The following is a 26341-nucleotide window of genomic DNA, read 5'->3' as shown; positions in this document are numbered from 1 at the left end:
AAAACAATTCTGCGAAGATGAGTGGGCCAAAATTCCTTCACAGTGCTGTGAAAGATTCATTGCCAGTTATCACAAATGCTTGATTGCAGGTTTTGTTACTATGGGTGTCCCAACCAGTTATTAGGTTTAGGGGGCAATCACTTTTTCACACAGGGCCATGTAGATCTGTTTTTTTCTTCTTAATCATAAACACCGTCATTTAGAAACTGCACATCTTTGTTAAATATTTTACATTTATTTGATTATCTGAAACTAGAGATGGACCGATCCGATATTACGTATCGGTATCGGTCCGATACTGACCTAAATTACTGGATCGGATATCGGAGAAAAATTAAAAATGTAATCCGATCCATTAAATATCACGAAAGCACCTCACAAAACTTGCAACACCCGTAACTCACCTCAGAACGTTAGCACGTCGGAGCAGTATGCATCACGTGATAGAGCGGCTGTGGCATGCGGGACCTGTCGGTGGTCTGGATAGCATGTGGAGCTTCGCTAGCAACCCGGCATTTCATCTCCGACAAAGTTATCCCCAAGAGAAGTAAAGCAAGTGTGTAAGTCCATCTCTGAATGTTTGTAAAGCATTCCTGCGTTAAGCTTAACAAACGACTGCCTCTTCTTGTTGCTACTTCAATCATGAAACTGCTTAACGATCAGCTGATCGGCTTTTCTGTCGCGAGTCCGTCTCTCTTGTTTGCTTTTGGCCCACTTTGCACCAGAAAGAGGAAACCAGCGGCTGAACAACAGCAGCACGTTTACGCTTGATCAGCTGTTGTTAGAATTTATTTAATATTACTTTCTACTGGAGGATCTTTTTCTACGTAGCTGACGGCTGTAACTGTACAGGGGCGGATCTAGCAAAGTTTAGCCAGGGGGGCCAATAGGGCATTAACAGGGAAAAGGGGGCACAAAGACATACTTTTCTTTCTTATTCTCATTTAAAATGTCTAGCTTTTAATAAATAATTATCTGACACCCAAAGTTTTAATTTGATGCAAAATGAATAGAAGTCAATTACTGTATATAGTAACTATTAAGTCTAATATATATACCCTAGTAAGCTATAGTACTTTTTCCTTTGGGAAGGTACCATCTGTGCAGTCTGCAATTCTGTTGAAGAAAGATGTTGAATCTATTTAATATTTCTTGAAAAATAATTGATTTCTGTGCATTTTTTTTCACACTGCATCAAATTAAGGTTGATTACGTCGATTAAGCATCATGAGGTGGAGCGTGAGGGGTGGTTCCCTATTTTTTATTTATTTATTTTTGTTGTTGCTGGGAGTTGGAACCCTATTAGTTAGGTTGCTTAATATTTCCGTTAAGTACTCTTTAAAATACCAGAATAGGGAGGATGGTGTAGGTTTAAGTTTATTAGATTGATCAGTATTGCTGAACTATGAAATTTTTTTTTTTGCATACAGGTATAACAGAATAGCTTTAGTGTTGTTGTTGTTTTAAACTTGAGTATGAACTTATACAAAATGCAGCAAGATATTTAAAAAACAGTTTTGTTGATTAAAAAACACTATATCGGATTCATATCGGTATCGGCAGATATCCAAATTTATGATATCGGTATCGGTATCGGACATAAAAAAGTGGTATCGTGCCATCTCTATCTGAAACATTAAAGTGTGACAAACATACAAAAAAATTGGAAATCTAGAAGGGGGCAAACGTTTTTTTCCACCACTGTACATGGAAATGCAGCACAGGTAAAAACAGACTTTATATAAAATGCGTATTTGGTGTGATCACCTTTTTTCTTCAACACAGCCTGAACTATCTTCACCAAGCTTTCTAGTAATTTCTTTAAGTAGTCTTCATCATTTCTGTTGAAGCTTCAGAAAAAGGTAGATGGATCAACTGAAGGACCAGATCATCTCTCAGGTCTCGTGTCAGGTCTTTGCTAGATTTCTTCCTATTTCTTAAGGACATGACTTTCAGATACTGTTCATTTGCTGTAATCAGCTTTTTAGGCCTGACACTTCTTCTTTTTGTCCACTTGCCGCAATTCCTCTTTTTTTAAGGACATAGTGCACACCATGCCGAGATATGTTTCTTAGCTAACAGCTGTTTGGGAATCATCAAGAACTAGTGCCCAAGATCCTGCAAGAAAGTCTGGCTCCTTGGAGAGGTGGCTCAAAACTTTTGCACAGTACTGTATATTTTACATGTATACTTAATAAATGAATTTTACTTTGTAATAGTGGAATATGTACATTATGTGAGAGCGCATACAGTTTTAATGTTGAGAGTCAATGTTCAGATCTAAGGGGATGAAAAATGGAGGTTGTACAAGAAACACATTTGGTCTTTAAAACCAAATTTCAGCTTCATATTTAAAAGCAAAGAGTTTGGAGATTCAGAATTTGCAAACCATTCCATGTCAACAAAAACAATTATTACTTATTTAGTGTGTGCACAAAGCAAATTGTAGCTTTTTGATTTCCCAACAGGCACACCTGGTATGCTGTTCTTTGTTTTTTTAAAAAGTGATTGCTTCTAAGCTTTTAGTCTTTATTAGTAATTTGTCAAAGGCTTAAACTTTCCTAGATGCAAATCTTGTATTTTTTTGAACTTTCAGACTTCAGCAAAAACTACATAGACATGAAGACAAAAGAAAAAGACATATCCTTTTTAGCTCCCATGGATGGATTCATACCTAACCTTTGTAGACAAGGCCATAGCAGAGATGAAGAATAACTGAAGCACCTCTCAACATCTCTCAAAAGACAGATTTTTCCATTTTTTGAAATACTTCAATTACCTTTACAACTGTACTTTCTCCAAGGATAACATTCTGCAAGGGGAATAAATGAAGCCTTGATCTATTCAGCCTTAAGTTACTCAAATTAAAACACATTTAGTCCAAAAATACTAGAGCTGGCCTGGGCTCAAGGTCTACGTTTGCTAAAACCCACAAATTCACGAGTTCACAATGCCATGATTCACACTTGGTCAAGCCATTAATAAAATTTCAATTGGTAATATTCTACGATACAGCCTCCAATCGCAAAATCAATTTTCAGGAAAAGTTTACTTAATTTTAAAAAAGAAGAAAAAGGGTTAAAGACCAGTTTAAATCACACATTCTCACATAACTTGGGCAGCACATTGGTGCAGAGGTTAGCACTGAGAGTGAATGGATGACAGACTGGCACCCAGTCCAGGGTGTACTCTGCCTCTCGCTCTGTGACTGGATGGATGGATGAATGGGTGGATGGATGGAGCGATTCTCACAGTCTTTCAGTCTTATTCTTTCAAAATGAAACTTAACGTCTGACATATTTTGTATACTCCGCTATGAAGCCTGATGCTACAGATGTTGATACTCTCCCTCAAAATAGGTGTAAAAATTGGCATGTGTATCAGATATATGTAAAATTTACAATTTGAAATTGCAATAGAAATTATATTCTTTAACCACTGACAAAGTAAGTAGTAAAAAGGAATAGGAGATACAAAGTAAAGCGATACCCATTGTTCATGTGTTCCCTTCAAAGCTTTAGCAAAAGGTTACATTTTAATTCTATTGAGAATAAATTCTCAGTATGTTTACCCCCAAACATTTCCTTTTCACCTCGCCTTCTCTCAATCCGCACTGAATGATTGCGAGTGCAAAATGCCTATTGTGAATATGAGGAATAAAAGCAGTACTGTACTCCTGGGAGAACCCTGACAATGGAGCAGCCTTGGCCTAGATGCAAATCATATCCCCTCTTTCAGACTGCACTGTAGCATACATGTGTGTGCGCGCTGTGACGGTGTGCATTTTTGAAAACGTGTGCACTGTTGAATGGGCACGTGATTGTGGATCTTCAGAGGGGCACAATCTCCTCATTAGGTGGCTCTGATTGAAGCGCTAAAGCCATGTTCCTGAGTGCGGAGAAGGAGGGAAAACGTAAGAGGGGAAAAACAGAACAGAGAAGTAGGTGGAAGGTGGTGAGAGAAGGCAAGAAGGAGGAGGGGAACGAGAGGGAAAAAGGGGAGGAAGAAAGAGGGGAGGTGAGAGAAGTAGAAAGAGAGAGAACAAAGAAGTGAGGTGAGGACACAGAGAGGGGGGGAAGTGTGTATGTGGACAAGAGGATTTTGTGTTTGCATGAGCTCTTGTGTGCCTGCATTAGGCAACAGTCGCACTAAGGTGGCTGGGTTGCAGGATTAGTAGTTTAATTGGTACCTTAAGGAATAGAAGAGACTTAACAACAGTTAAGTCAGTTAAGTATCAGGGGTGGGCTGCAGGGCTGTGGTGACGCACGCACACACACACACACACACACACACACACACACACACACACACACATGCACGCACAAATGATTATTTCTCTTGAATAATCCCCCTTACCCCGATTTAAATCAGATGTTACTGTTAAACCAAACTCTCTCTTTCAAATTCATAAAAGTAAGAATGGATTATCATTAAAACACCTAAACATGAGAAGAAGAGCAAGAACGGGCAGGTTAAAGTAAGGAAGGGAAGAAATGGGAAAAAGGTACAAGGTGAACCAAAAAAAAAAAGCAGAAAGTTAAGAGTGTAAAGCTGGATGTTCTGTGAAGCTGTACTTAAGGTGCCACAATGCCTAATCAGAACTGCTGATCAGAAACCTTTTTTCTCCACCACCTTCTGATGACAGAGTTGAGGTCTGCAGCCGAACATTTCTTCAACTTTTCAAAAACCGACAATCTGACACTCTCACCCACTTCATGCTTTTATTGGCCAGCTGTGTGGAGTTGTAAAAAACCTGCCTGTGTCCTACTGTGCGTCCCCCAGAAACAATTGCAAGAAATTGTGCACTTTCCATTTTACTGTTACGTTCCTTTAACCCTCTCAAGGCAGGCTTTGCAGATTTGCAACAGTTAAAAACTAACAAGCTGATTACCCCACATACATATTTTATGAGTTTTTTTTACTCAGAAGCACCACTGCAGGACTTGGTTGTGCATTAGCAACAAAAAGTTTAATTTGAGCCTGAGAGGGTTAAGCGAGCTAGTGCATATCAAAAACACAGAATATTATAAAAAGTTATTTTTTAAATTTAATTAAAAAGGTTAACTTTGATTTATTCTATATTAGAGTAAACTGAAATTTTGAGCCTTTTTTCTTGTATTTTTGATGATTATAGTTTATGGCTTATGAAAAAAGTATCTGTTATTGGAATATTTCCTAAGATCAATAAAAAAAAAAGCATTTAGAATAGATAAAAACCCCCCTTTGGGAAGGTGTACTCATTTATACACGCAGTCCTTGGCTGGGCTGCTTAACCATGAATTGCTACATCAGAGCAGTGCACCATGGAAGTGGAAGTCGTCTTAACAATATTCCATACATTTTATGTCAGGTTCAGGTCAGGTAAATTGGCTGGTCAAGCAAGCACAGTAAAAACACATCAGGAAACCATGTGGTAGCAGCTTTGGCGCTGTGGGCAGGTTTTAACTCCTACAGGAAAAGTAAATTGGTGTTATCCATAAAGTTTGCACGAAGGTGGAAGCGTGACATGCTCTGAAATCTCCTGGTGGATGCTGCACTGACTTTGGACTTGATGAATCACAGTGGACCAACCACCACCAACACCAGGATAAGATAAGATAAGATAAGATAAGATAACCTTTATTAGTCCCACACGTGGGAAATTTGTTTTGTCACAGCAGGAAGTGGACAGTGCAAAAGTTATGACGCAAAAATTAGAATACAATAAGAATAAATACAGTACACAGCTGTACAGAATAGAATAAAATAATATACTATATACAGTAGAATAAAATAGAATAAAAATATACAATAAGATAAAAATAGAATACGAATGCTATATACAACTGAGTAAAAATACAACGATGCCAGAAAGGATTATTGCACTTAGTGTTATTGCACATGTATGGATGTGTGTGTTTGTTCAGTTAAAGTCTTTGTTGTGGAGTCTGACAGCAGTGGGGAGGAAAGACCTGCGAAATCTCTCCGTCCCACACCGGAGATAACGTGGGACCCCCCAAATCATCAGACTGCAGAAACGTCACACTTAACTTCCAGCACCTTAAATTCTGCACCTCTACACTTTTTCTCCAGACTTTAGGATGTTGATGTCATCTCAAAAAAAGACTTTGGACCACTGAGCAACAGTGCAAGTCTTTTTCTCCTCAGCCCAGGTGAGCTGCTTCTGTTGTTGCCCTTGGTTCAGGACTGGTTTGATATCAGGAATGTGACAGCTATAGCTCGGTTGATCTGATATCCTCGTGTTGGTGTTGTTCCCAGATCATCATACTAAATGTTGTTCTAGGATCAACGTTGCAAGTGACCAATCAGAATGTTGTGATGTCATACTTTTGCGACTTCGGGAAAAACTGGCGTAAAACAAAAAACTGTACTTAAGCTGCAAGAAACCGCCTCTGTCCGCCGATAAACGGACCCTGACCCTAACCGTAACCCTTTAATAAACAGTAAGCAGAATTGATATTGTCCTTGCAACATTGGAATTTCATAAATGCACGAATGGCTTGGCGCGCAAAAGAATAACTTCACAACAATGTGATTGGTCACTTGCAATGTTGAACCTGGAACAACATTTTCATGATGGTCTGGGAACAACACCAACACGAGGATATCAGATCATCCGCTATAGCTCCTTGCCTGAAAATGTATGTGCATGGTGCCTCTTGATGCTCTGATATCTGCCTCAGTCCACTTCTTGTGAAGCTCTTCCAAGTTCTTGAGTGGACTTTCTTCTTGAGTGTTATTGATTGCTATCCCTGTTGCATGTTCACATTTTTCTAGTTTTCTACTTTCCATGAATATACTTCAGCATAACACAATGAACAGAAGGCTGAAATCAGCCTTTTGTGGCTCTGAGCCAGTTTACGTCACTATACTGGTTCTGTCGCACAACATTTGTGGCGTCACCACATCCCTGGCAATGAGGGCATAAAAGACTCACTTCAGTCTTCTCCTAAACAGGTAACAGTGCCATGCAAATCTGTAAAGAAGTGTTGGTCAAACAATGACCCTAAGAGTGTTTGTAATTAATGACTTTGTCTTATATAATGAATTTACGGCTTGCAAAGAAGAAGTAAGGTTTTTTATTGTTTGTTTGGTGTTTATGAACAGCTGTCTTTACCATCTCACTATATACAGTGATATCATAAACATAAAAAAAAAAGTAATGTTAGTGTTTTTGTACATGAGTGAAGCAAATAAGCACAGCAGGCGTGATGAAAACCAGGATAGGTTTTTCTAGTAAAAGCTAAATAGGAGAAGAATGGCTTGCTAAAAGTAATTTAAATTTTAGCGTCCACTCATCTTCACAAGGGTTTGCAGCTGTTCGCAAAAATGGGAATTTTTGTGACCCTTTTTGTGACATGTTGTAATTGTCCAACCAAACAAAGCAGCTACTCATTTTCCACCTTGATGTTTTTTAGTGCACGTTTGTGAATCATGCTCATGCACAAATGCTGCATGACTGCAGTTTGCATAGTTGCAAGTCAGCTGTTGTGTTCATCAGCAGCTGTTGACAAGAATGGATGCAGAAATGTGGGAAATGGCCTTTCGCTGTGCAGGAAACGTCAGTGTCGTGTTAGCACCAGAAAAACAACATAATTCAGATCCTCTAGGCTGCCCGGACTGTTCCAACAAATAGCTGAAGTTTGACTAAAGACCAAGATGGTGACCCTCATTGGTGTGCTGCAGGAAAGCTTGGCGAACACCAGCAACAAAGGGATTCATCCTCTACATTTGACCCAACAGTTATTAAGATATTTCCATTTCAGTCTGGATGCTAGAGCAAAATTATCAACAATAAAAATGAGTCAGCAACAAGAGGCTCACACACAGACACTGTCACAGAAGAAGATAGTCAGAACAATGCCTTTAGCTTTTCTTCAAGGACTTTAATAACACTGTTTGTAGATCTTGATGAAAATGTGTCTTGCACAAAAAGTCTCCCTACAGTTAGTTTTTTCTGAGTCAGCTGAGTCAGCTGAGCAACATCTTTCTATGAATTCGAGAAGAAGAAGTGATGTGTATGGAGCATGCATGCTTTATGCACATGATAAATTCTATATATCAAGAGGAACATTGGTCAAATATCATATTACAGTTCATTAAATATCCGCTTAATTAGCACAATTGTGCAACTCCCACTCTGACTTCCTTCAGTGGTCTTGGATGGGATGCATCTCTGTACACTTAAATGTGGTGACTCTGGAAATTCATTATAATTTTTTTGCATCTGTACAAATTTAAGTTGACAGACACTGCTCTCAGATCAGTAGTCCTATTCTAAGACCCTCCTAAGAAATCTTCTTCCCCAAGAGGTCTTCTGTGAAAGATGGATTAGAGAGGTATGTATAAATAGAGCGGTGAGCGGAGATGACAAAGGGCAGGGAGAGAATAATGGATGGATAAAGGATATAGAGAAATGAAGTGAAGACAGAAAGAATAGAGAGGAGGAGAGAAGAGGAGTGATAAATGTTCAGGGCTCCAGCTGAAACAACGAGAGGCTAAAAGGAGTGTTAAAGAGTGAGTGAAGACACGCCGTAAGAAGGTCAGAGACAGCAGTCTTTATATTTAAAGTCAAACTGAAATAAAAACAAGATTAAATCAGTATATCTTTGACTTATCTGTCTTTGGACTTGTATAGCCGGCATGAACTTCTATACAAATTTATTATTAACACCCATCCAGTTTTTCTTGCTTATTCCAGGTCCGGGTCATAGGGTAAGAGACTAAGCAGAGATTCACAGATTTCCCTCTCCCCAGCCATCTCCTCCAGCTCTATTCATGGTATACCACGAAATTCCAAGACCAGCAAAGAGACGCAATATCTCCAGGATGTCTTCTGTCTGCCAAAGTCAGACATGCCCAAAAGACCTCACCGACGAGGTGTGAAAGGGGAGTGATCTCAACCACCTCAGCTGGCTCTTTTCTACTCTGAACCCCTCATAAAACAGTGAGGAACTGAGTCAGACTTTAAGGGAGAGCTTAGCTATCCTTCAGTGAAACCTCGTATCCGCCACTTGCTTCTGCGATCTTATTATTTCAGTTGCCATCCACAGCTTCTGATGTTAGCAATATAGATTGACCAGTAATGTGGGATTTAGCATATTTGTGTCCGTTTGCCTATGAAGAGCCTGCACGGATGGGAATGCAACCTATGTAAAAATGACTGCATTTAAGCCAACTAAAAAAACAACAAGCATATAGCTTGGCATGGACAACACCATGCATAGGCTGACTGCTGATTGGCTGAAAAGTGGTCTGCCATATAAAAGGCAATGATAGTGTAGTTCACCACATATAGAGAGAAGAGTGAAGAACTATCAAAGATCAACAGCATGAAAAGAACAGCCAATGTCTGCAGTGGACTGTTTTGTAATACTTGTTTCACTTCAGCTCTTTGTAAGTTATCACTTTGCACTGTGGGTTGCTAATGAACCAACAATAATAGAAACACAAGCACCAGAATATCTGCAGACACTAAACAGCTACAATCTGTAGGTGACGGTCTGCAAAGCTCTCCATAAGCAAAAATGGACAGAAAAGCTGTCCAAGATCAACTCTACATTCTCTTGTTACCATAAAAGATATGCATTTCATCCACATCACTGTATATGCTACACCAATTCATTTATCAGTTTCCCCCTTCAAATGAGGACTAACCTTTTCCTGTGTTTGTACAGAGACCGAATTGGCCTTAACAACTCCATCCCATCAAAGCACCTCAGGAAAACTTCCATGCACCCTTTGATTATACTTCGACGGTAAAGAAAACTTCAGATAATTATAGTCCAGCCCCTCATGTGGAGGTTGATTATTAGGTTGTTGTGAAACCTACTATAGCCAGTATCAAGGGTGTTTCCTTGACAGTATCCCTGAACCTCCAACACAAGTTCAGGTTCCTTCCTTAGACTCACTGAATTCACCACCCACTAGCATTTAAGGATCAGCTTACCACTATTACTCTATTACACTATTACCTTCTGCACCCTGCTGCTAACACCTTTGTCTCCCTGTTTCCAGCGAACCTTCCCCTCACCTAAGGCTATGTCCAGAGGCGGAGCCAGACATTTGAAACACCCGGGGCTTAGCCCTAAAGGGTAGTATGCATGTGGGATTATTATTTTAGAAATGACTGAAAGACTGAAAGATTAATAGGCTCTGTTTTGAGTTTTGTTCAAAAAAGAATGACTTCATATAGGATAAAAATATATCACATATGCAGGACACCATAAACTAGTTTTTTAATTAAGCAGCAAGGCAGAACAAAGTCGGGCCTGTATCAAGACACAGGGACTAAACCCCAATTCAACCAGACCAAGAACTGATCCAGAATTAAAACAGGACTACAACAGTTCAAAATCAGGACTACTGAGGACTTAACCAAGACAGAACAAGAATCAGAACTAGATGATAATAGAACTAAAAATCATCATAGACCTGCACTACACTTATTTTTTAATTCTACCAAAGTCCACTATTTAGATTGAGAAAAGTTTATATAATTATTTAGCCTTGTTGTGCAAACAAGCCTGCATAACTTAATAAATATAGAATTTGAAAAATAACAAACCTAAAAAGAAACACTAGGTACGAGATACATGAGTACCTATGATACGGTGATACTTTTGGTAAACAACCATTTGACTAACATTAGAGCTGGGCGATAGAACGATAACGATATGTATCGCGATATAACTTTTACTCGATAGAGAAATTAAGCTATCGCGATAGACCTCGCCGCTCTTGTCCTCTTAAAAAAAAAAAAAAAAAAAAAAAAAGGGTCAGCCGATCCAAATTCAGTAGCACAGAGCCGAACCAATCACAGCCGCAGCGTCACGTCGCGTGACTTGTTACGTACAGCGCAAGTGCCAAGCCGCACGTGTTTGTTTGGGAAGCAGCCAGCGGGTAATGGAGCCAGCGCATAATGGAGGAAATGAGCGTGACCGAAGAGAAAACAGATGATGGTTCCAACGCCGGAGAGATTGTCGAACGGAAGAGCCATAGAAGTTCCGTAGTGTGAAGGTATTTTGGCTATTTCAAGTCTGACAAAAAACAGAGTAGCGTGCACTGTAAATTGTGCCGAAAGCAAGTCTGGAAATACAGTAAACTGGTGCATGCGTCACACTGTGCGCCACGTTATTGTTTCGGTGAAATGAATTTCTACAATACTGTTACTGTTAATTCTACTCTCTGCAGTGTTTAAATGCTTACATATACACACAGTTACTGTCCGTCCACACATACGACTCGGTTCTGCTTCTATGCCCCAGCTTTGTTTACTTTTTCCCACCGAGGCTTCTAGACTTCTGATTGGCCAACATTTCTGCACGGTTAGGAATCTAGCGCCACCTGCTGCTTTGGCATGTTCATAGCAGTGTTTTCCTTCATTTCTGCCTTTATGTGTGGACGGGATTATTTTTTAAAACGAAAACGGAAAATCTCAGTTTTCAAAAATACCCGTGTACGTGTGGACGTAGCCTCAGTCTCTGACTGGAAGCGCTAATTCGTCATTCGGCTTTTGTCAGACTAAAGTAACTGTTAAAACTGTTTGAAAAGCTCAGCTATACAACAAGGAGAGATTGAGAATTTCCTTTTAGTTCTCAGTTTATTTGATACTGACAAAAGTTAGTCAGTTTTGTCTGTTCTTCTGTAAAACAAACTAAGATTTATTTTTAGAATTAATATTTTGTTTCTAAGTGGAATTGACAATTTAGTAGTCTGTTTCGTTTGTTCTATTTTGAAACTTAAACGCTTTAGCGGCTGCCTTTTGTGTAGTTTGCAATATTTGCCTTTATTTATCTGAAAAAGTCTCATGTTCCTTAAGTACATCTACCCTGTTGAACTTATTATGGGAAATAAATATTTAAATAAAAACAAGCTGCTGATTATTTCACATTTTACTTGTGAGCAACGGCACATTTAAATCTTACAAATATAGTTATTTGGCTTATATCGTGATAGATATCGTTATCGCCTGAAATGAAAAAAACATATCGTGATATGAAAAAATCTCATATCGCCCAGCTCTAACTAACATGTGTGTCTCACCTGCTCTTGTTCCATCTCTGTTCTGTCCTCTCTCCCTCTCTGTCCCTCTCTGTTCCTCTCTCTCCCTCTTTGTGCTGACAATCATCAAATATACAGTTGAAACCACATATTTACTCTTCAGATAAAAACACTTTTTTAATTGTAACATCAAATCAGACTAAATGTTTATTTTTTTTAGATTGATAAATATAAAAAACATATTTGTTAACTTTAAGAGTAAAGAGAGAAACTATCTGTATGTCTTATTTGCAAATGGCACCAAATTGCATTCAAACTGAGTCACACTTATGGAGCTCCACAATTCTCTTCCTGGTGTTTTGTTGACATCTCTTGATGTTCCCATGTCACAGAAACAGGCTCTGTGTTTTGCCTTATATGCATCCACAGGTGTGTCACCAATTTACTCACATGGACTCTACTAACCTATCAGAAGCTTCTTCAGCTCAGAATGGAATCCTCTGGAGTTTTCTTATTAATTAACAATAAACTTAGTGTACATGTACTCCTAAATTTGATGAAAGTGATAAAAAATAGAAAGCTCTGTCTCTCTTTATTCTGACATTTAACTAATTCAAAATATATTTCAATATTTATCCAAAACAAAACAAGTTTACTCTAAATTGATGTTGTACAGTAAAAATGTTTTATGTTTTCTCCATAAAGTGTAAATATCTGGTTACAAATGTGAATATCCTGCTGTGTACTGAAATCCCTCTTGTTTTGCATAGAAATATACTGAACAACATACAAAGCATAATATATAAAATAACATTTACCTGAGTTTTTTCTTTGAAAGAAGCCTCTAATGTCCATTCTTATATTTCAGTGCATAATTGAAACCGATTTAGTCGGGGAGGGTAAGAACTGAAAATATGAAATAAACACATGTAAGCTAAGACTCTAAAAAATAGCATTTGTTCGGCTTTTCATTTCGCCATTTGTTGATTCACTTGAAGAGCAAGTAACGTAATATTGGTCAAGTGATCAGTTTGATATCAATCTTTCGTGATGCACCGTCATATTTACATTATTTGTACAGTACGAATGATTTGCTTTGGTACCTGGTCAAACTTAAGCTCTCCTTAGTATGGCTGGCTCCGTTTCTCCAACAGCGCACTCACAGGCAGCAGCTGCCCCGCCCCCTCACTCAGTCGCTTAGTGTCTGAGCTCGGATCATACCAATATCAGGGGGGATTCACGCACAGTCGTAAATTCCCACAGTGTGCACTATGTGCTTCGAATATTGTGTGTACTTTTTGTTTTATACAGTTGTCAGCCAGGCATCTAACTATGAAAAAATTACACTCCAAAAGACCCCGGGCTTCTGACAAAACAACCCAGGCTTAAGCCCAGTAAGCCACCCCCACGCTTCGCCCCTGGCTATGTCCACACTAAGGCTACGTTCACACTGCAGGCGAAAGCGCATCAAATCCGATTTTTTTGACCCTATGCGACCCATATCCGATCATGCTATGACAGTGTGAACGGCGCAAATCCGATATTTTCAAATCCGATCTGGGTCACTTTCGTATGTGGTACTGAATCCGATACATATCCGATGTTTTAGAAAGCAACTGCTGTTTGAACGGTCAAGTCGCATTAAATCTGCCTTTTACGTCACTGACACAAGACTGAAGCCAATTATCAGCGCCCGAGAAGACATCGCGAACGCTTCCTAGCCATCCAGTGTAGATGTCAGTGAAACTGTTGGGAAGACAACGTAAACATTTTATTTGTACTGTATAATCTGCAGATTCTGACAGAAATCTGCAGCTATCCTTTGAAGCACCGCTCCTCTCTTAAACAGCAATAAGGATCATTATTAGGTTATTTACATTATTATGTAAATAACAAAATAACTTAAAGCAAAAATTGGGAAACGTAAAGTCCGAAGTCTTTATATTAACGGCCATCAGTCAAACAATACTGTTTGTTCTTGGTCTAAACAGAGCGCGTTGTGTGTGACATCTTCTTTTGCGCATGCGGGCCGCTTTGAGCGTTCACACTAGAGCGCGTTTGCTGTCGCATTTTATTTGTAGTGTGAACGAGGAGACAAAAAAATCGGATTTGATCAAAAAATCGGAATTGAGCATTAAGACCTGCAGTGTGAACGTAGCCTAATACATTTTTGTTTGAAAACACATCTTTTTCTCTCCATTTTGGCCTTCCGTCCACACTCAGACTGCGTTGTTGGTCAATGAAAACTGAGCTTTTGGAAAATGCTCTCCAAAGCAGATACATTTAAAAATGGTGCTCGCGTTGCAGTGTGGACAGCGTAACCGCATGCTTTCGAAAACGATGATGTGTTTTAGTCATATGATACAGTCATGTGGCCAATTAAACTAAGATAGCAGAGGGCATTATACAGGAGTTGTTTTGTTTGCTCCCAATTTTGACATCCCTATTAAAGATAAATATCAGTTTGTACATGCTCCAGATAGTTTTTCTTCAAATTCTTTAATTCTCATTCGCTTTTGCAACAACTCCACCTCATTGTCAGTCAATTTAAAAAACTCGGTGCTTTTCCTCAACTTTTTGCCACGACACTTCAAAGAGCTGGAAAGTAAATAAACAGCAGATAGAAATGAGCAGGTCGAATCGTCTTACGTTTCACGCATGGACATGGACAGTGTGGATGAACAGCTGTTTGGAAACGATTGAAAACGATAGTGTGGACGCGGAGCGTTTTTAGACGAAAACGGCATTTTCAAATTTATCCGGATTAGTGTAGACATAGCCTATGATCGGTGTAGGGACCTTCCTCCCATGAAACTGGTCATTCTCACCAAGATCACTGACTCTTGTCGCCTGCCCTCCTGGAACTCACTTGCCTACAAGTCAACAAACCAGCCGCCTCCCTCCACGAAGGACTCACCCTGTCCTCAAAGTAAGATAAAGTCAGTTGCACTCAGTCAGCTTTGCATTCTGCCTGAGGAACATTTATCTCTGGTTTGGCCGCATTAAGAGGGGTCCACTCTCCTAGTGGACCCCTTTAATTTGGACGGGTTGATCAACTCCAGTTGTCCCTGTGAACTAACTTCTAACTTCTAAATAATGTTGTTGCTGTTGCTGTCGATAAAGATGTTGAAACTGTTACAGCTTTCTTAGTTTTTTCTGCATTTAAGTCCTCCATCCTGCTTTGACTTAAAGATTCTGTGACAGTAAACCAGTAACTGTGGTGGTATCTACTCACCAAACAGGCTTGGAGCTAAACATCCTGTTTTCACTCATAGCTTAAAACGTTGTAGGCTCACAGTTGCAGCTTAGCATCAGTGTCAAATTAACTGTCATATAAAACAAAACAGTGAACAAGATAAACATGTTGAAATTGATTTCACCTCCATCACCATGATCTTTCTGTCTCTTTAAATAAGAGCTTCGATATTCCTCTCATATAACCCACTCTGTTCAATCAATTTTTATTTTATTGGGGAGCACATTCACAGTCCTGTGATGTTGACTCGTCAAAGACGCAGCACAAAGGCAAATGAATATTACGTTTGCAAAAGAGGAGGAATAAATAGATGAAATATAAACAGTTAATGTGTGTTTTGTGGTCCAGCATCTTCTGTGTGATGGTACGCAAACAGCATAATATAACTAACATTTTTTCAGAATAGTTTTATTTTCAATGCCCAAGTTTACTTTTGGGTCAAAATGTTGGTATGTTAATCATATATGAAGTTTAATACCAACACAAAAACAGAGACTGGTATCAAAGTGCCAGCTAGAGACCCACCAGTGGAACATCAAGTTAATAATGGTGACTTTTAGCAGTAAAAGGAAAAGTAATAATTAGCATCGTGAAGTGACGGGTAACCAGTTAAGCTACTCTTCTAAAAGGAGAGTAAAACTGCTCTATCTGAGAACTGACATGTGCTGGAGAGGGATAAAGCTAAAACAGCTAACTAAAACATGATGTCAGTGTAGATAATGCTAATCATCTAATCATCTAATCATTAGCAGACAATTAAGATAGTATCCTCATTTACCTTCGCACACACTGTGAGCTGTGTGTCTGAATATCTCTGACTGTAATAAATTTAACTTTTTTTTTTCTTTTTTATTTGTCCCAAACAAAATGTTTTGTACAAATAACTGCTGGAGGTTTAGTGACTTTTATCAAATATACTGTGGAGGAAGTGAACATTCCCAGCAATACTCTCATTTATGTTTTCACTAGACACTGAAGAGTGCAATTTAAAGGATGTAACGCCTTCTAAGTAAAGCGCACAACTGCATTACGGCTTATTCTGCCTCACAGTGATGGGTAAACTCTTTACAGGCAGTTATTAATCCTGGTAAAAATGTATTAATGTTCACACAGCATAATTTGAGAAAAATCTATTCATAACTGCATGTAAAAAGGCAAGACCGAGCATAGTGAGGAATTAGAGAGACAAGACTTCAGTCTGTGGTACCAGATTGCACCATTCTTTGGCCTCTATCTGCCTTATCGATTTCAGACAGCAGGCTACTCAGGTGGAATTGCAAAATTCTTATCTAAACTTTTTTGCATGCTATTTCCAATTCCAAGAATCAGTAATTCTTTCCCAACAGAGCTTCTGCCTTTAATTTCTTAACCCACTCTCTTAAATAACCAAATGCGCACTAACAAGTGTTTGAATACTGAAAGTGATCTGAGGGAAACTGCACTGTTGTGACTGCAGTGAATGACCTGCAGATGGAGTGTATCTCGTGCGTGTCCTCCTCCTTGCGGGCGCTGTCCGTCAAACTGTCGCCCAGAGCCATCAGACACTGAGCGAAACCCTTGTAGATGGAGTGACACCCTCTGGCTGAGACTGCAGAACACGGACTCAGCACTGGAAAACAAACACAAACACACAAAAAGTACGTAACTATTTGCAAAACCACAAGTACAGAGTAAAATTTAACTGAAAAAAATAACTCATATAAAACAGATTAATCTGAGCTGAAATCTGACTGCAGTAGTTAGCGGTAAACGTAACACTTTGTTGTACCTAATAATAGAAAGTATATCAGTGGAGCTAAAGTTATAGGACTGAAGAGTTGAGTATAACCTACAGGTAGGCCTAACTTTGATCTTTTTCTCCCCTCAATCATTCCGAGTTAAAGCCCACTGCTGATTTATAGCTTACAATATGAGACACATGAAGACCAGGAAATGGAAGAGAAAAGCCCAGTCGGAGTTGTTTTTATTCTCAGTAACAACCTACACAAATCATGTTTAAATGCTGCCAATACTCAGACTAATGAAAGCTCCCAGACAAGATGCCTATTTTCATTCAAAAAGAGGAAACACTTCAAATTCCATCGATGTAGTCTCCTTTCAGACATCTGAATCATCACCCATATCTCAAATTTGTTCGGCAATTTGAAGGCTAGTGTTATTTCCACTGATTTGTATTTCCAGCTCTGGAGAGCAGCCAACCAATTAGAGCCGACTATGAGGGATAAAAAATAAATGTCATCTCTTTTTCATGTTTCGTTAGCTGCCCATTAAAAAAAATTACTGTATTGGCAAGTGAGACAGATGCAATCAGGTAAGTTGTTTTAAGTCCACAAGCAGAAATAATTATTTCTATGTAAACACCTATATTTGTATATACCAGCAGCTGCTACTGTAGCTTCAGTGGCAGCTGCTTTTTATTTCCCATAATGAGAAATTTGGTAACAAACAAAGTCAAACTGAAAAGCAGAATGAAATCAAACAAGATGAGATTTCAGTTTACACAAATTCTTGATTATTCCTTCAGTTGTTCTTCTGACTTTTATTTTCCTGTTCATCACCATTTTATAGAAACAAAGCATAACAAACTAGTGTTAAATTCACAGTCAGTTATTTACGTCGCTGTTCACAGCTATGCCCGTCCAGAATCTTCTCAAGAAAGTTTGTACAGTCAACAGGCTTTAAAAGAGGGCACCCAATCCCAGTTTCACAATATGATCAGAATTTGTATCAGCTGGCTATTTTTACACAAAATCCATGAAACATATTTACAAATAGGCGCACAATGCAAAAGAAAACAGCCTGCATGTTTCACGATCAGTCATATCACGTTGATTGGGCATGCTAACTCATACAGACGTGCATGCATCAATTAGTAGAACAGACCTGCCCCAACTAACCCTGATCAACTGCCATTTGAAAGAATGTATATAATGTATAGGGGTCATTGCAGATAAATCAGATAAATTCAGTTTTATTTATATAGCATGAAATCACAACAATGGCTGCCTCAAGGTGCTTTATATTGTAAGATGAAGACTCTACAATAATACAAAGAAAACAGAGAAAACCCCAACTATCATATGACCCCTATGAGCAAGCATTTTGGCAACGGTGGTAAGGATAAAATCCCTTTTAACAGGAAGAAACCTCCAGAAGAACCAGGCTCAGTGAGGGGCGGCCATCTGCCGCAGTCAGTTGGGTTAAGGCGAGGAAGACATGCTGTGAAAGAGAGAGCCTAGGGTTCTCTTAAGAGAATAAAAAGAAGCTGGAGATCAGATCAGAATCCTCTATGAGCTTGAAGTCGGATGCAGAGGTTTTGCAGGACATTCATTCTGCAAAGTCCTCACGTGGTTGGGACTTACAGGAGAGGCCAAGAGGAGGGCCGTTCAATCTGTGAGCAAAGCTGCAGAAAAAGTTACAAGGTGGTTTAGGATTAAGAGGGCTGATCTGTGGGTTGCTGCTGGCATGTAATTTGGGGCCTGCTCAACCTCAGGTCACCTGGTGTCTCATGTTTTGTCCCACTGTATCCTATGAGAATTCTTTTGCATACTATAGTGGAAAACAGAACATGAACAGCAGCATCTTTAGAGTTTCTTTAACACAACCAAACACTGAACACAAGAGAGCACCCACCTGTCACTCAAAGCACCCACACCGTTAATAATGCATAAGTTTTATAAAAATTCACTCCCCGTGCAATCAGCTACTGAAACCTAAACCAATTTTCATACCAGGCTGTAAACATGTTTTTTTCCGTTGTGTTTTGTGGCGACTGGCTCGCTTCTTTTGGCTCTGGCCTCAAACTGCACTTCCTCACTATTCGAGAAAGTTTATTTTTTGGGATTAACATATTCACTTCATTTTTAGCCAGTTCAGATGACCTACTTACAACTTATATAGGGTCACCTGATTATGTGGGTGATAGCAACCAGCTGCTTGTTTAAAATAACCATATGAAGAGGTGTTTCTGTTAGAATCTGTGGTAGCATCACCTGCTAAAGCTCCACCATGTCTAGCAGCTACTCTCTAACGCAGGGGTAGGCAACTCCAGGCCTCGAGTGCCATTGTCCTGGAGGTTTTAGATGTGTCCATGATCCATCACAGCTGATTTAAAGGGCTAAATGACTTCTCAGCATTTCTTGAAGTTCTCCAGAGGCCTGGTAATGAACTAATCATTTGATTCAGGTGTGTTAACCCAGGGTGCGATCTAAAACCTGCAGGACACCGACACTCGAGGCCTGGAGTTGCCTACCCCTGCAACGCGTCTGTCAGGCATTTTGGAACTGGATCACACTTTTTTTTTTTTTTTAAATGACAGAAATATTGCATGTTGGAAAAAAGCAATAACCCCATGACGCTGAAACATAATAAAAGTGAGGGGGAAAGCTGCAGAATAGCAGATATTCTCTGATTGTCCTCTTTTACGCATATAAGGTCACTTCATTCGTTCTTCAAATCAGAATTGATTTTGAAGCTTTGCATTTACAGCTTGAATGAGAAATATGCTAACTGCAGAAATACAAATACCTTTCAGAAAAGGATACAACCAGAAGCAACACCAACAAATCTGTCATGTGTCAAGCAGCTCAAGCAGCATCATATCAGTTGACAGCGTGCATTGTTGGGACACAACAAGCAAGACGAGCTGTTTGCTGTCACTTCAAAGTATCTGGTAAAGATCGGGGGAGCATGCTTGACACAGGGGGAATACAACGCTTCATATTAAAAATGCAGTTTCCGGTGTCAGAAAGTGGTTACAGGTGAATTCAAGTTAAATGACATTGTCTGATGTTATAGTTTGAAGTGAATACTTCAAATCAAGTCATAAATTTGTTAAATATATTACAGATTTGAGGTTAACTGTTCTCAGCATGATGATTCATCCCTATATGACACATCGAGAGAAATAAAAAAATATAGAGGCCATTCAAAAATCTGCTTCTTGTTTGTTTGTGTATGAAAATTCTCTGAGGACATAAAAAATCTGCCACTAAAGTGCAAATGCCACACCCGAGAGCCCCGAGTCACATAGCTGTTTACAGCATCTCATCTGTCACACTTGAGTTTGGAAAGAAGAGGAAGTTCTTCCACAGATGCACAATTAGGTGATGCATTTTGAAGTAATAATTTAAAAAGTGTTGGTGTTTTGGTCTTTGGTACTGAGGCCTGAAATGGCAGAGAACCAAGCTTTCATGTACGCGCCTCAGACAACGAGAGCTTTTTCAGGGCAGAGGCATGAGTGTTTGATTCAAATGATTCTTTCTCATCTTTCAAGCAGCAGCAAATGAATATGAATCAGAGGCCTGAGAAGACTTCAGGGACTGGTAAAGTGTCATGAAAGCAAAAGAAGGAATTATTCCATCACAGGCTTTTAACTTTTTGTCACTTTTAATTCTAATCTCAACATTTCAAGCTTGATTCCCAAAAACAAACCAATCAGCTCTTTATAAGATAGACAACGGGGATTCACCATCCTGAGCCAGAAATATAAACCCTATTCTTTGGAAAATATGTTTTTTATAATAATGACTTGTCTTCCCAATTAAACTGCCAAGGAATATGTAATGATTGTGGGTTTACATAAAATATTTTTCCCCCAGTACTACAATTATGTGCCTCCCACAAGCTAGAGGCAAGTGGTAAGGGATAGTCAAACTTTGATGCCATTATTTAAGAATTGTTGGTTAAATGTTGCTAAATTTGCTCATCAGTTTTTATATCAAATTAATGCTTTGCCTTTTTCCAGTTTAAATCTAAACTAGAAGACACCGGATCTTTATCCTCAAATATATAGCCTATTAAAAAGAACAGCAGAGGACAAGCATACACAGTCACCCTGAGCTGTGTTGTAAAGCGTGTATTAATGTGAAAACAACAGGTAGATTAATAATGAATCAAATTAAATCCATCCATTCATTTTCTGCTGCTTTTCCAGGTCTGTGGAGCAGTCTCTTAGAGATGCCGAGATCTTTCTCTCCCCAGCCGCCTCCTCCAGCTAATCCAGGAAGACACAGAACCTCTCCAAAGCCAGCTGATAGATTCAATCTCTCCAGCAAGCCCTGGGTCTTCCAAGAGCTCCCCCCGGTTGGACGTGCCCCGAACACCTCACCCAAGAGGCACATGGGAGGTATCTTTGTAAGATACATAAAGACCCCTTCAAACACAGACGATTAGGGCTGAAAAGGCCGTTATTCAACTGGCTTTTGAAAAATATTATTGGAAGGTTGATGGAAGAAAAATTGTGGTAGGAAAAGGTGCAGCCTTGAGAGGACTGTCAAGAAAAATCAACTCAAGAACTTGGGAAGGCTTCACAAGGAAAGGACTGAGGCGGGTATCAGTGCATCAGCCATGAAAACATCACCATGCACAGATGTCTTCAGGAAACGAGCTGCAGCTTTTACATTCCTAATATCAGGACAGTCCTGAAGCAGAGACTACGTCAGAAGAATCATACCTGGGCTAGGGAGGAAAAGTGCTGCAGTGTTGCTGAGTGGCCCAAAGTCTTCTTTTTAGATCAAAGTAAACTTTGCATTTCATTTGAACATCAAGGTCCTAGAGTGTGGAGTGAGAGTGAAGTTGCACAGTATCCAAGATGTTTGAAGTCCAGTGTGAAGCTTCTGCAGTCTGTGATGATTTGGGGTGCCGTTTCACCTGCTGGTGTTGGAGGCGGTCGGGTCCACTGTGTTTTAACAAGTCCAAGTCAACACAGCATCTACCAGGAGGTCACTTTATTCCTCCACCTCCTGACAAGCTTTATGGAGACACCAATTTCCCTCTCCAGCAGGACTTAGTGCCTTCCCACAGTGCCACCTTGCATGGCCTGAACACCACAGAGAATCTATGGAGTATTATAACGAGGAAGAAGAGAAACACCAAACCCCCAAAAAACGATGAGCTGAGGGCTTCTGTCAAAGCAACACAGGCTTCAATAATACCCACTGACTAATTTTAAGGCATATCCTAATAATTTAAGTAAATGGATTTTTTTTTAAACTCTTATTTATTTTTAGTTATTTTTTAATTTGAATCTTATTTAAATTGAAAAAAATATGAACAGTTTATGAGAGTCATTATTAATTTGCAGTAGAGTGTGATTATCTTGCTACATCTTTCCTCACTAGTAACTCTTTCATTCTTGATATTTTTTTACACAGGTAAGTACGTCCCAGATTCATTGCTTCAGGTGGAGGATAGACAGGAAATCAATAGAACACCTGACGTGTGTCTGGAAACACTAAGTCACCCGTCACTTCACCTCACAGCTGAGAGGTGACGGGTTGAAACAGAAAACAAACATGCCTGATTTACACAAAGATTTCAGAATTATTTTGGTTTATGGCGTTTCCTTACCTCCACCTTCTGTCTCCTCGCTAGTGATGAAGAAGGTGAAAACAAGAGGAGGTGCAATAAAATGTTTTGGCAGATTCTTGCTTTTGCCATCTGCTGCTTATTCCTGTCTTTCCTTTTTTTAAAAAATGCATCTGCCTGCTCTTTCATCTCAAGGCTCCTGCCTTGTGATGGGCCACGCACACCAATGACTAGTTGCTTATTGAATCACAATGTTTGAATAGTTATCACTGCATACACATGAGATTAAAAAAACAGCCCTTTCTTCTTACAAAAACTATAATATTTATCTTTAATTATACCTTCTTAGGTAACTCTGTGTTAGATATAACTGGATATATCTACAGGTTTTGGTTATTAGTTATACAGTGGAGGGGGCATACTATGGTTACACTACATTAAAAACTGGACACCATGTACAAGTCTAAAATAGCTATAACAATGAGTCAGCGTATGGTGCTGGCTCTCTGGGACACAGTAAAGTAAGCAAAATGGATATACTAATAGATAAAACCTCTGTGGAGGAGTCTGCATGCTTAGAAATAAAAGCACTTTTTTGCATTCAAGCACAGCTCAGCTTTGGTGGCTTCAGAGTTAATGTTAGTGACCCACAGTCATCGGCTGTGGAAAAACAAAACAAAAGGGGAATTTAATGTAGCAAACATAATTAGAGTTGCAAAACGATCGAAACTCTTTTGGGAGCTCCTCTGGTTCTTAAAGTTTTTGTCAGAAAAATTGGTGACCCCCAAATTTAAATATCAGTCAAAGATAACACAAGTAAACACAAAATGCAGTTTCTAAAGGAAGGAAAAAACTCCAAACCTACATGGCTCTGTGTGAAAAAGTGGTTGCACTCGAAACCTAATAACCCTTAGCAGCAACAACTGCAATTAACTGTTTGCAATAACTGGCAATGAGTCTTTTTCAGCACTGTGGGGGAATTTTGTCCCACTCATCTTTGCATTATTGTTGTAATTCTTGTTGGAGTGTTTTGATCATTGTTGAACCTAAATGTGTTTCAGGTTGAGGCCACAAACAGATGGCTGGACATTCTCCTTCAGGATGTTTGGATGTTGTTCTGGGTTCTTTTGTGACCTCTTGGATGAGTCGTTCTTGCACTCTTGGGGTAATTTTGATCTCCTCCTCACTCCTGGGAAGGTTCACCGCTGTTCCATGTTTTCACCATTTGTGGATAATGGCTCTCACTGTTCCCACAGCTTTAGAAATGGCTTTATAGCCTTTTCCCAACGAAGAGATCTCAGTGACTTTGTTTCTCATTTGTACTTCAATTTCCTTAGCTCACAGGATCTTTTGGTCTACTCCATTTTCTCTTCTTTATTGAGAATGTGTATGGACAGCTGGGGGATAACCATCATGTTTCTGGCATAATCAGACAGAGAAATCCATAATAACCTTTGAGCATATTGTAATTCAGAGAAAGAACTAGGCTCCTGCCACTCCTCTGGGCTTTGTTTTCAGGATTTATAAAACATTGCTCATAGCGTGTCTTTATAGACCAGGGATTGGACAGTTCAGTCCAGTATTGCATCATTTTTTATGCGTACACAGCTTTTTGGCATATTCCTACGCTCATCTTATGTGAAGAGGGCAGAGCCGCAAAACAATAGGTTTATTTTTTTAAAATGTGCATTTTTCCCATAGTTTCTGCCTAATGCACCTAAAAGAACAAAATACTTCAAACAGGACAATATCTGATGCTGTTATGGGCTGTAATTCTAACTATAGTGCTCAAAAATGTCCCCAATGCGACATGATGCGGGGCCTCAACAATCAGACTGAATAACGCAGATTTAAATCTTAAAACGTTTTGCTAAAATAGATGTGTATGTATACATAAGAGTATTTCTAAAGTTAAGCTAAAATATCTGTCGGAAACTCAAGACAGGTGACATAAAAAGCTGAGGACACATTACAAAACAGTTAGCTCATCCCAGAGGAGCCTCACAGTGACTTGTGACAGCCATCTCTCCCGAAGAGTGAGATCGTTTTGGAGCTGATAGTGACCGAGCTAAAATGGCCCTCTTCAATGGTGTGACAGGCACAGATGCATCATGTCATAATTAGTGTACAAGACGGCGGAGGTAACACTGCTGAAGAGTGTGTCTGTCCCAGAAGAGGCTTGTCGTGATGGGTAAAAGTCAAGAGAGGAACCACGGCTGTAGCCTGGCAGGTGAACAGGAGATGCTAATTGGGTCAGACACTGCATCGCCACAGCTCCTCCCCACCTCCCCAGAGATTTACTGTTTAATATTTAATAAACCAGAGCTTCTCCTATTCTCATTTTCCTTTTGTGTTTTTTAAAGGAATCCTATTGATTTCAGGCCTGGTTGTTCAAAAAGTTTGAAGATTATTGGCTTCACTCATCTCCATCAAGTTTTAATGAAGACCTGAGGAGGGAAAAACAGCTGGAGTAGGAGAAAAGATGAATGTGTGAGAGAGAAAAGGAGACAATGGGGGAGGACGAGAGGATGAGTAATGACCAATAAAGGAGCACATGGTCCAAAAAAAAAAAAGTGTGACTGTGAAGAGAAGCTGCCGAAGGACATGTAGGAAAAGACCGTTTTTCTTTCACAATAGGCGTAATGCTGTGACCTTACTTTTTAAGTTCAAGTTAAAGCTGTGACAGGTCACCAAGCTGTTGTTTACCAAAAAAGAGTTCCCATGTTTCCCTCAAAATCATTTTTAAAGACAGTTTTTGTTCAATATTTTTTTAAATCTATCACAAAGCCTAGTGAGCTAACTTCAAGTTTAACCCTGAGTAATATTGACTAATCAAATGATTCATGTGAAAATATTCAAACTAATACATAAGAGTAGAAAGGCACTGAATAAATACCAGCTCAATTCAATTCAATTTTATTTACAGTTGCTTCAGTGCACTTTATATTTTAAGATACAGAACCTACATTAATACAGAGAACACGCCAACAATCAGATGACCCACTTCAGCAAGCACTTGGTGACAGGGGGAAAGAAAAACTCTTTTTTTAACAGGAAGAAACCTCCAGCAGAACCAGGCTCAGTGAGGGGCAAGTACCTGCTGTGATCAGTTGGGGGTGAGGGGAGGAAAATAGAACAAAATACACACAGTGGAAAAGAGCCAGAGATTAGTAATAATTAATTACTAAATCCAGAGTGGTCTCTAAACACACAGTGAAAGAGGTGAGTGAAGAAGAAAACCTCAGTGCATCATGGGAAGCCCCCAGCAGCCTAAGCCTATGTAGCAGTTCAGGGTAGGGTTCAGGGTAACATGATCGAGTCATAACTATAAACTTTAACAAAAAGTAAAGTGTTAGTAGAGAGTGTCTCTGTTAGCCGAATCCAAACTGCCCATGTTAGTTGTTTTCCATGTTCGCTGTCATACTTGTGAAAAATTGCTGAAACTGGAAGAAAAAGACTAAAACTGTCATGAACATGCCAAAAGAATAAATTGCTTATATTTAAGTAGTGCCTGAATTTAATTTTAAGTATACCCCCATCTTAAATCTGTGGTCAGATGGGCAGTGAAAGTCTTCAGCCCTCACTGCTTTCCTTTCCTCATTAGTCATGCATTCCTTCCCGGCTTTAAGTGGACCTGTCCAGTCTTAGCATGCAAAGTGCTTTTGAGTGGCCTACTATACATACTGTACAGTATTCCTCCTATTACACATGCTTTGACACACTGTCTTCACTGCAGTAAACTGTGTTTGGTGTGTATTACATGTAAAGCTTTGG

The 26341-nt window shown here is 39.4% G+C and overlaps 1 protein-coding gene across 1 annotated transcript in view; it reads right to left on the bottom strand.

Annotated features, from left to right (window-relative positions):
• Positions 1-26341, bottom strand: part of nrn1la (neuritin 1-like a) — a 107777-nt gene that overhangs the window by 11382 nt on the left and 70054 nt on the right. The window contains exon 2 of the mRNA XM_085464580.1: positions 16724-16868. Within this exon, the coding sequence (XP_085320706.1) occupies positions 16724-16868 (145 nt within the window). The remainder of the gene's footprint in view (positions 1-16723; positions 16869-26341) is intronic.

Source organism: Copadichromis virginalis, linkage group LG7, assembly GCF_057382275.1.
Source record: "Copadichromis virginalis isolate Kocher_CV1m ecotype Utaka linkage group LG7, C_Virginalis_male_GT1.1, whole genome shotgun sequence".
NCBI classification, from domain to species: Eukaryota; Metazoa; Chordata; class Actinopteri; order Cichliformes; family Cichlidae; genus Copadichromis; species Copadichromis virginalis.
The sequence above is the reverse complement of the archived record's forward strand: the minus strand, read 5'-3'. Positions and strand labels throughout refer to the sequence as shown.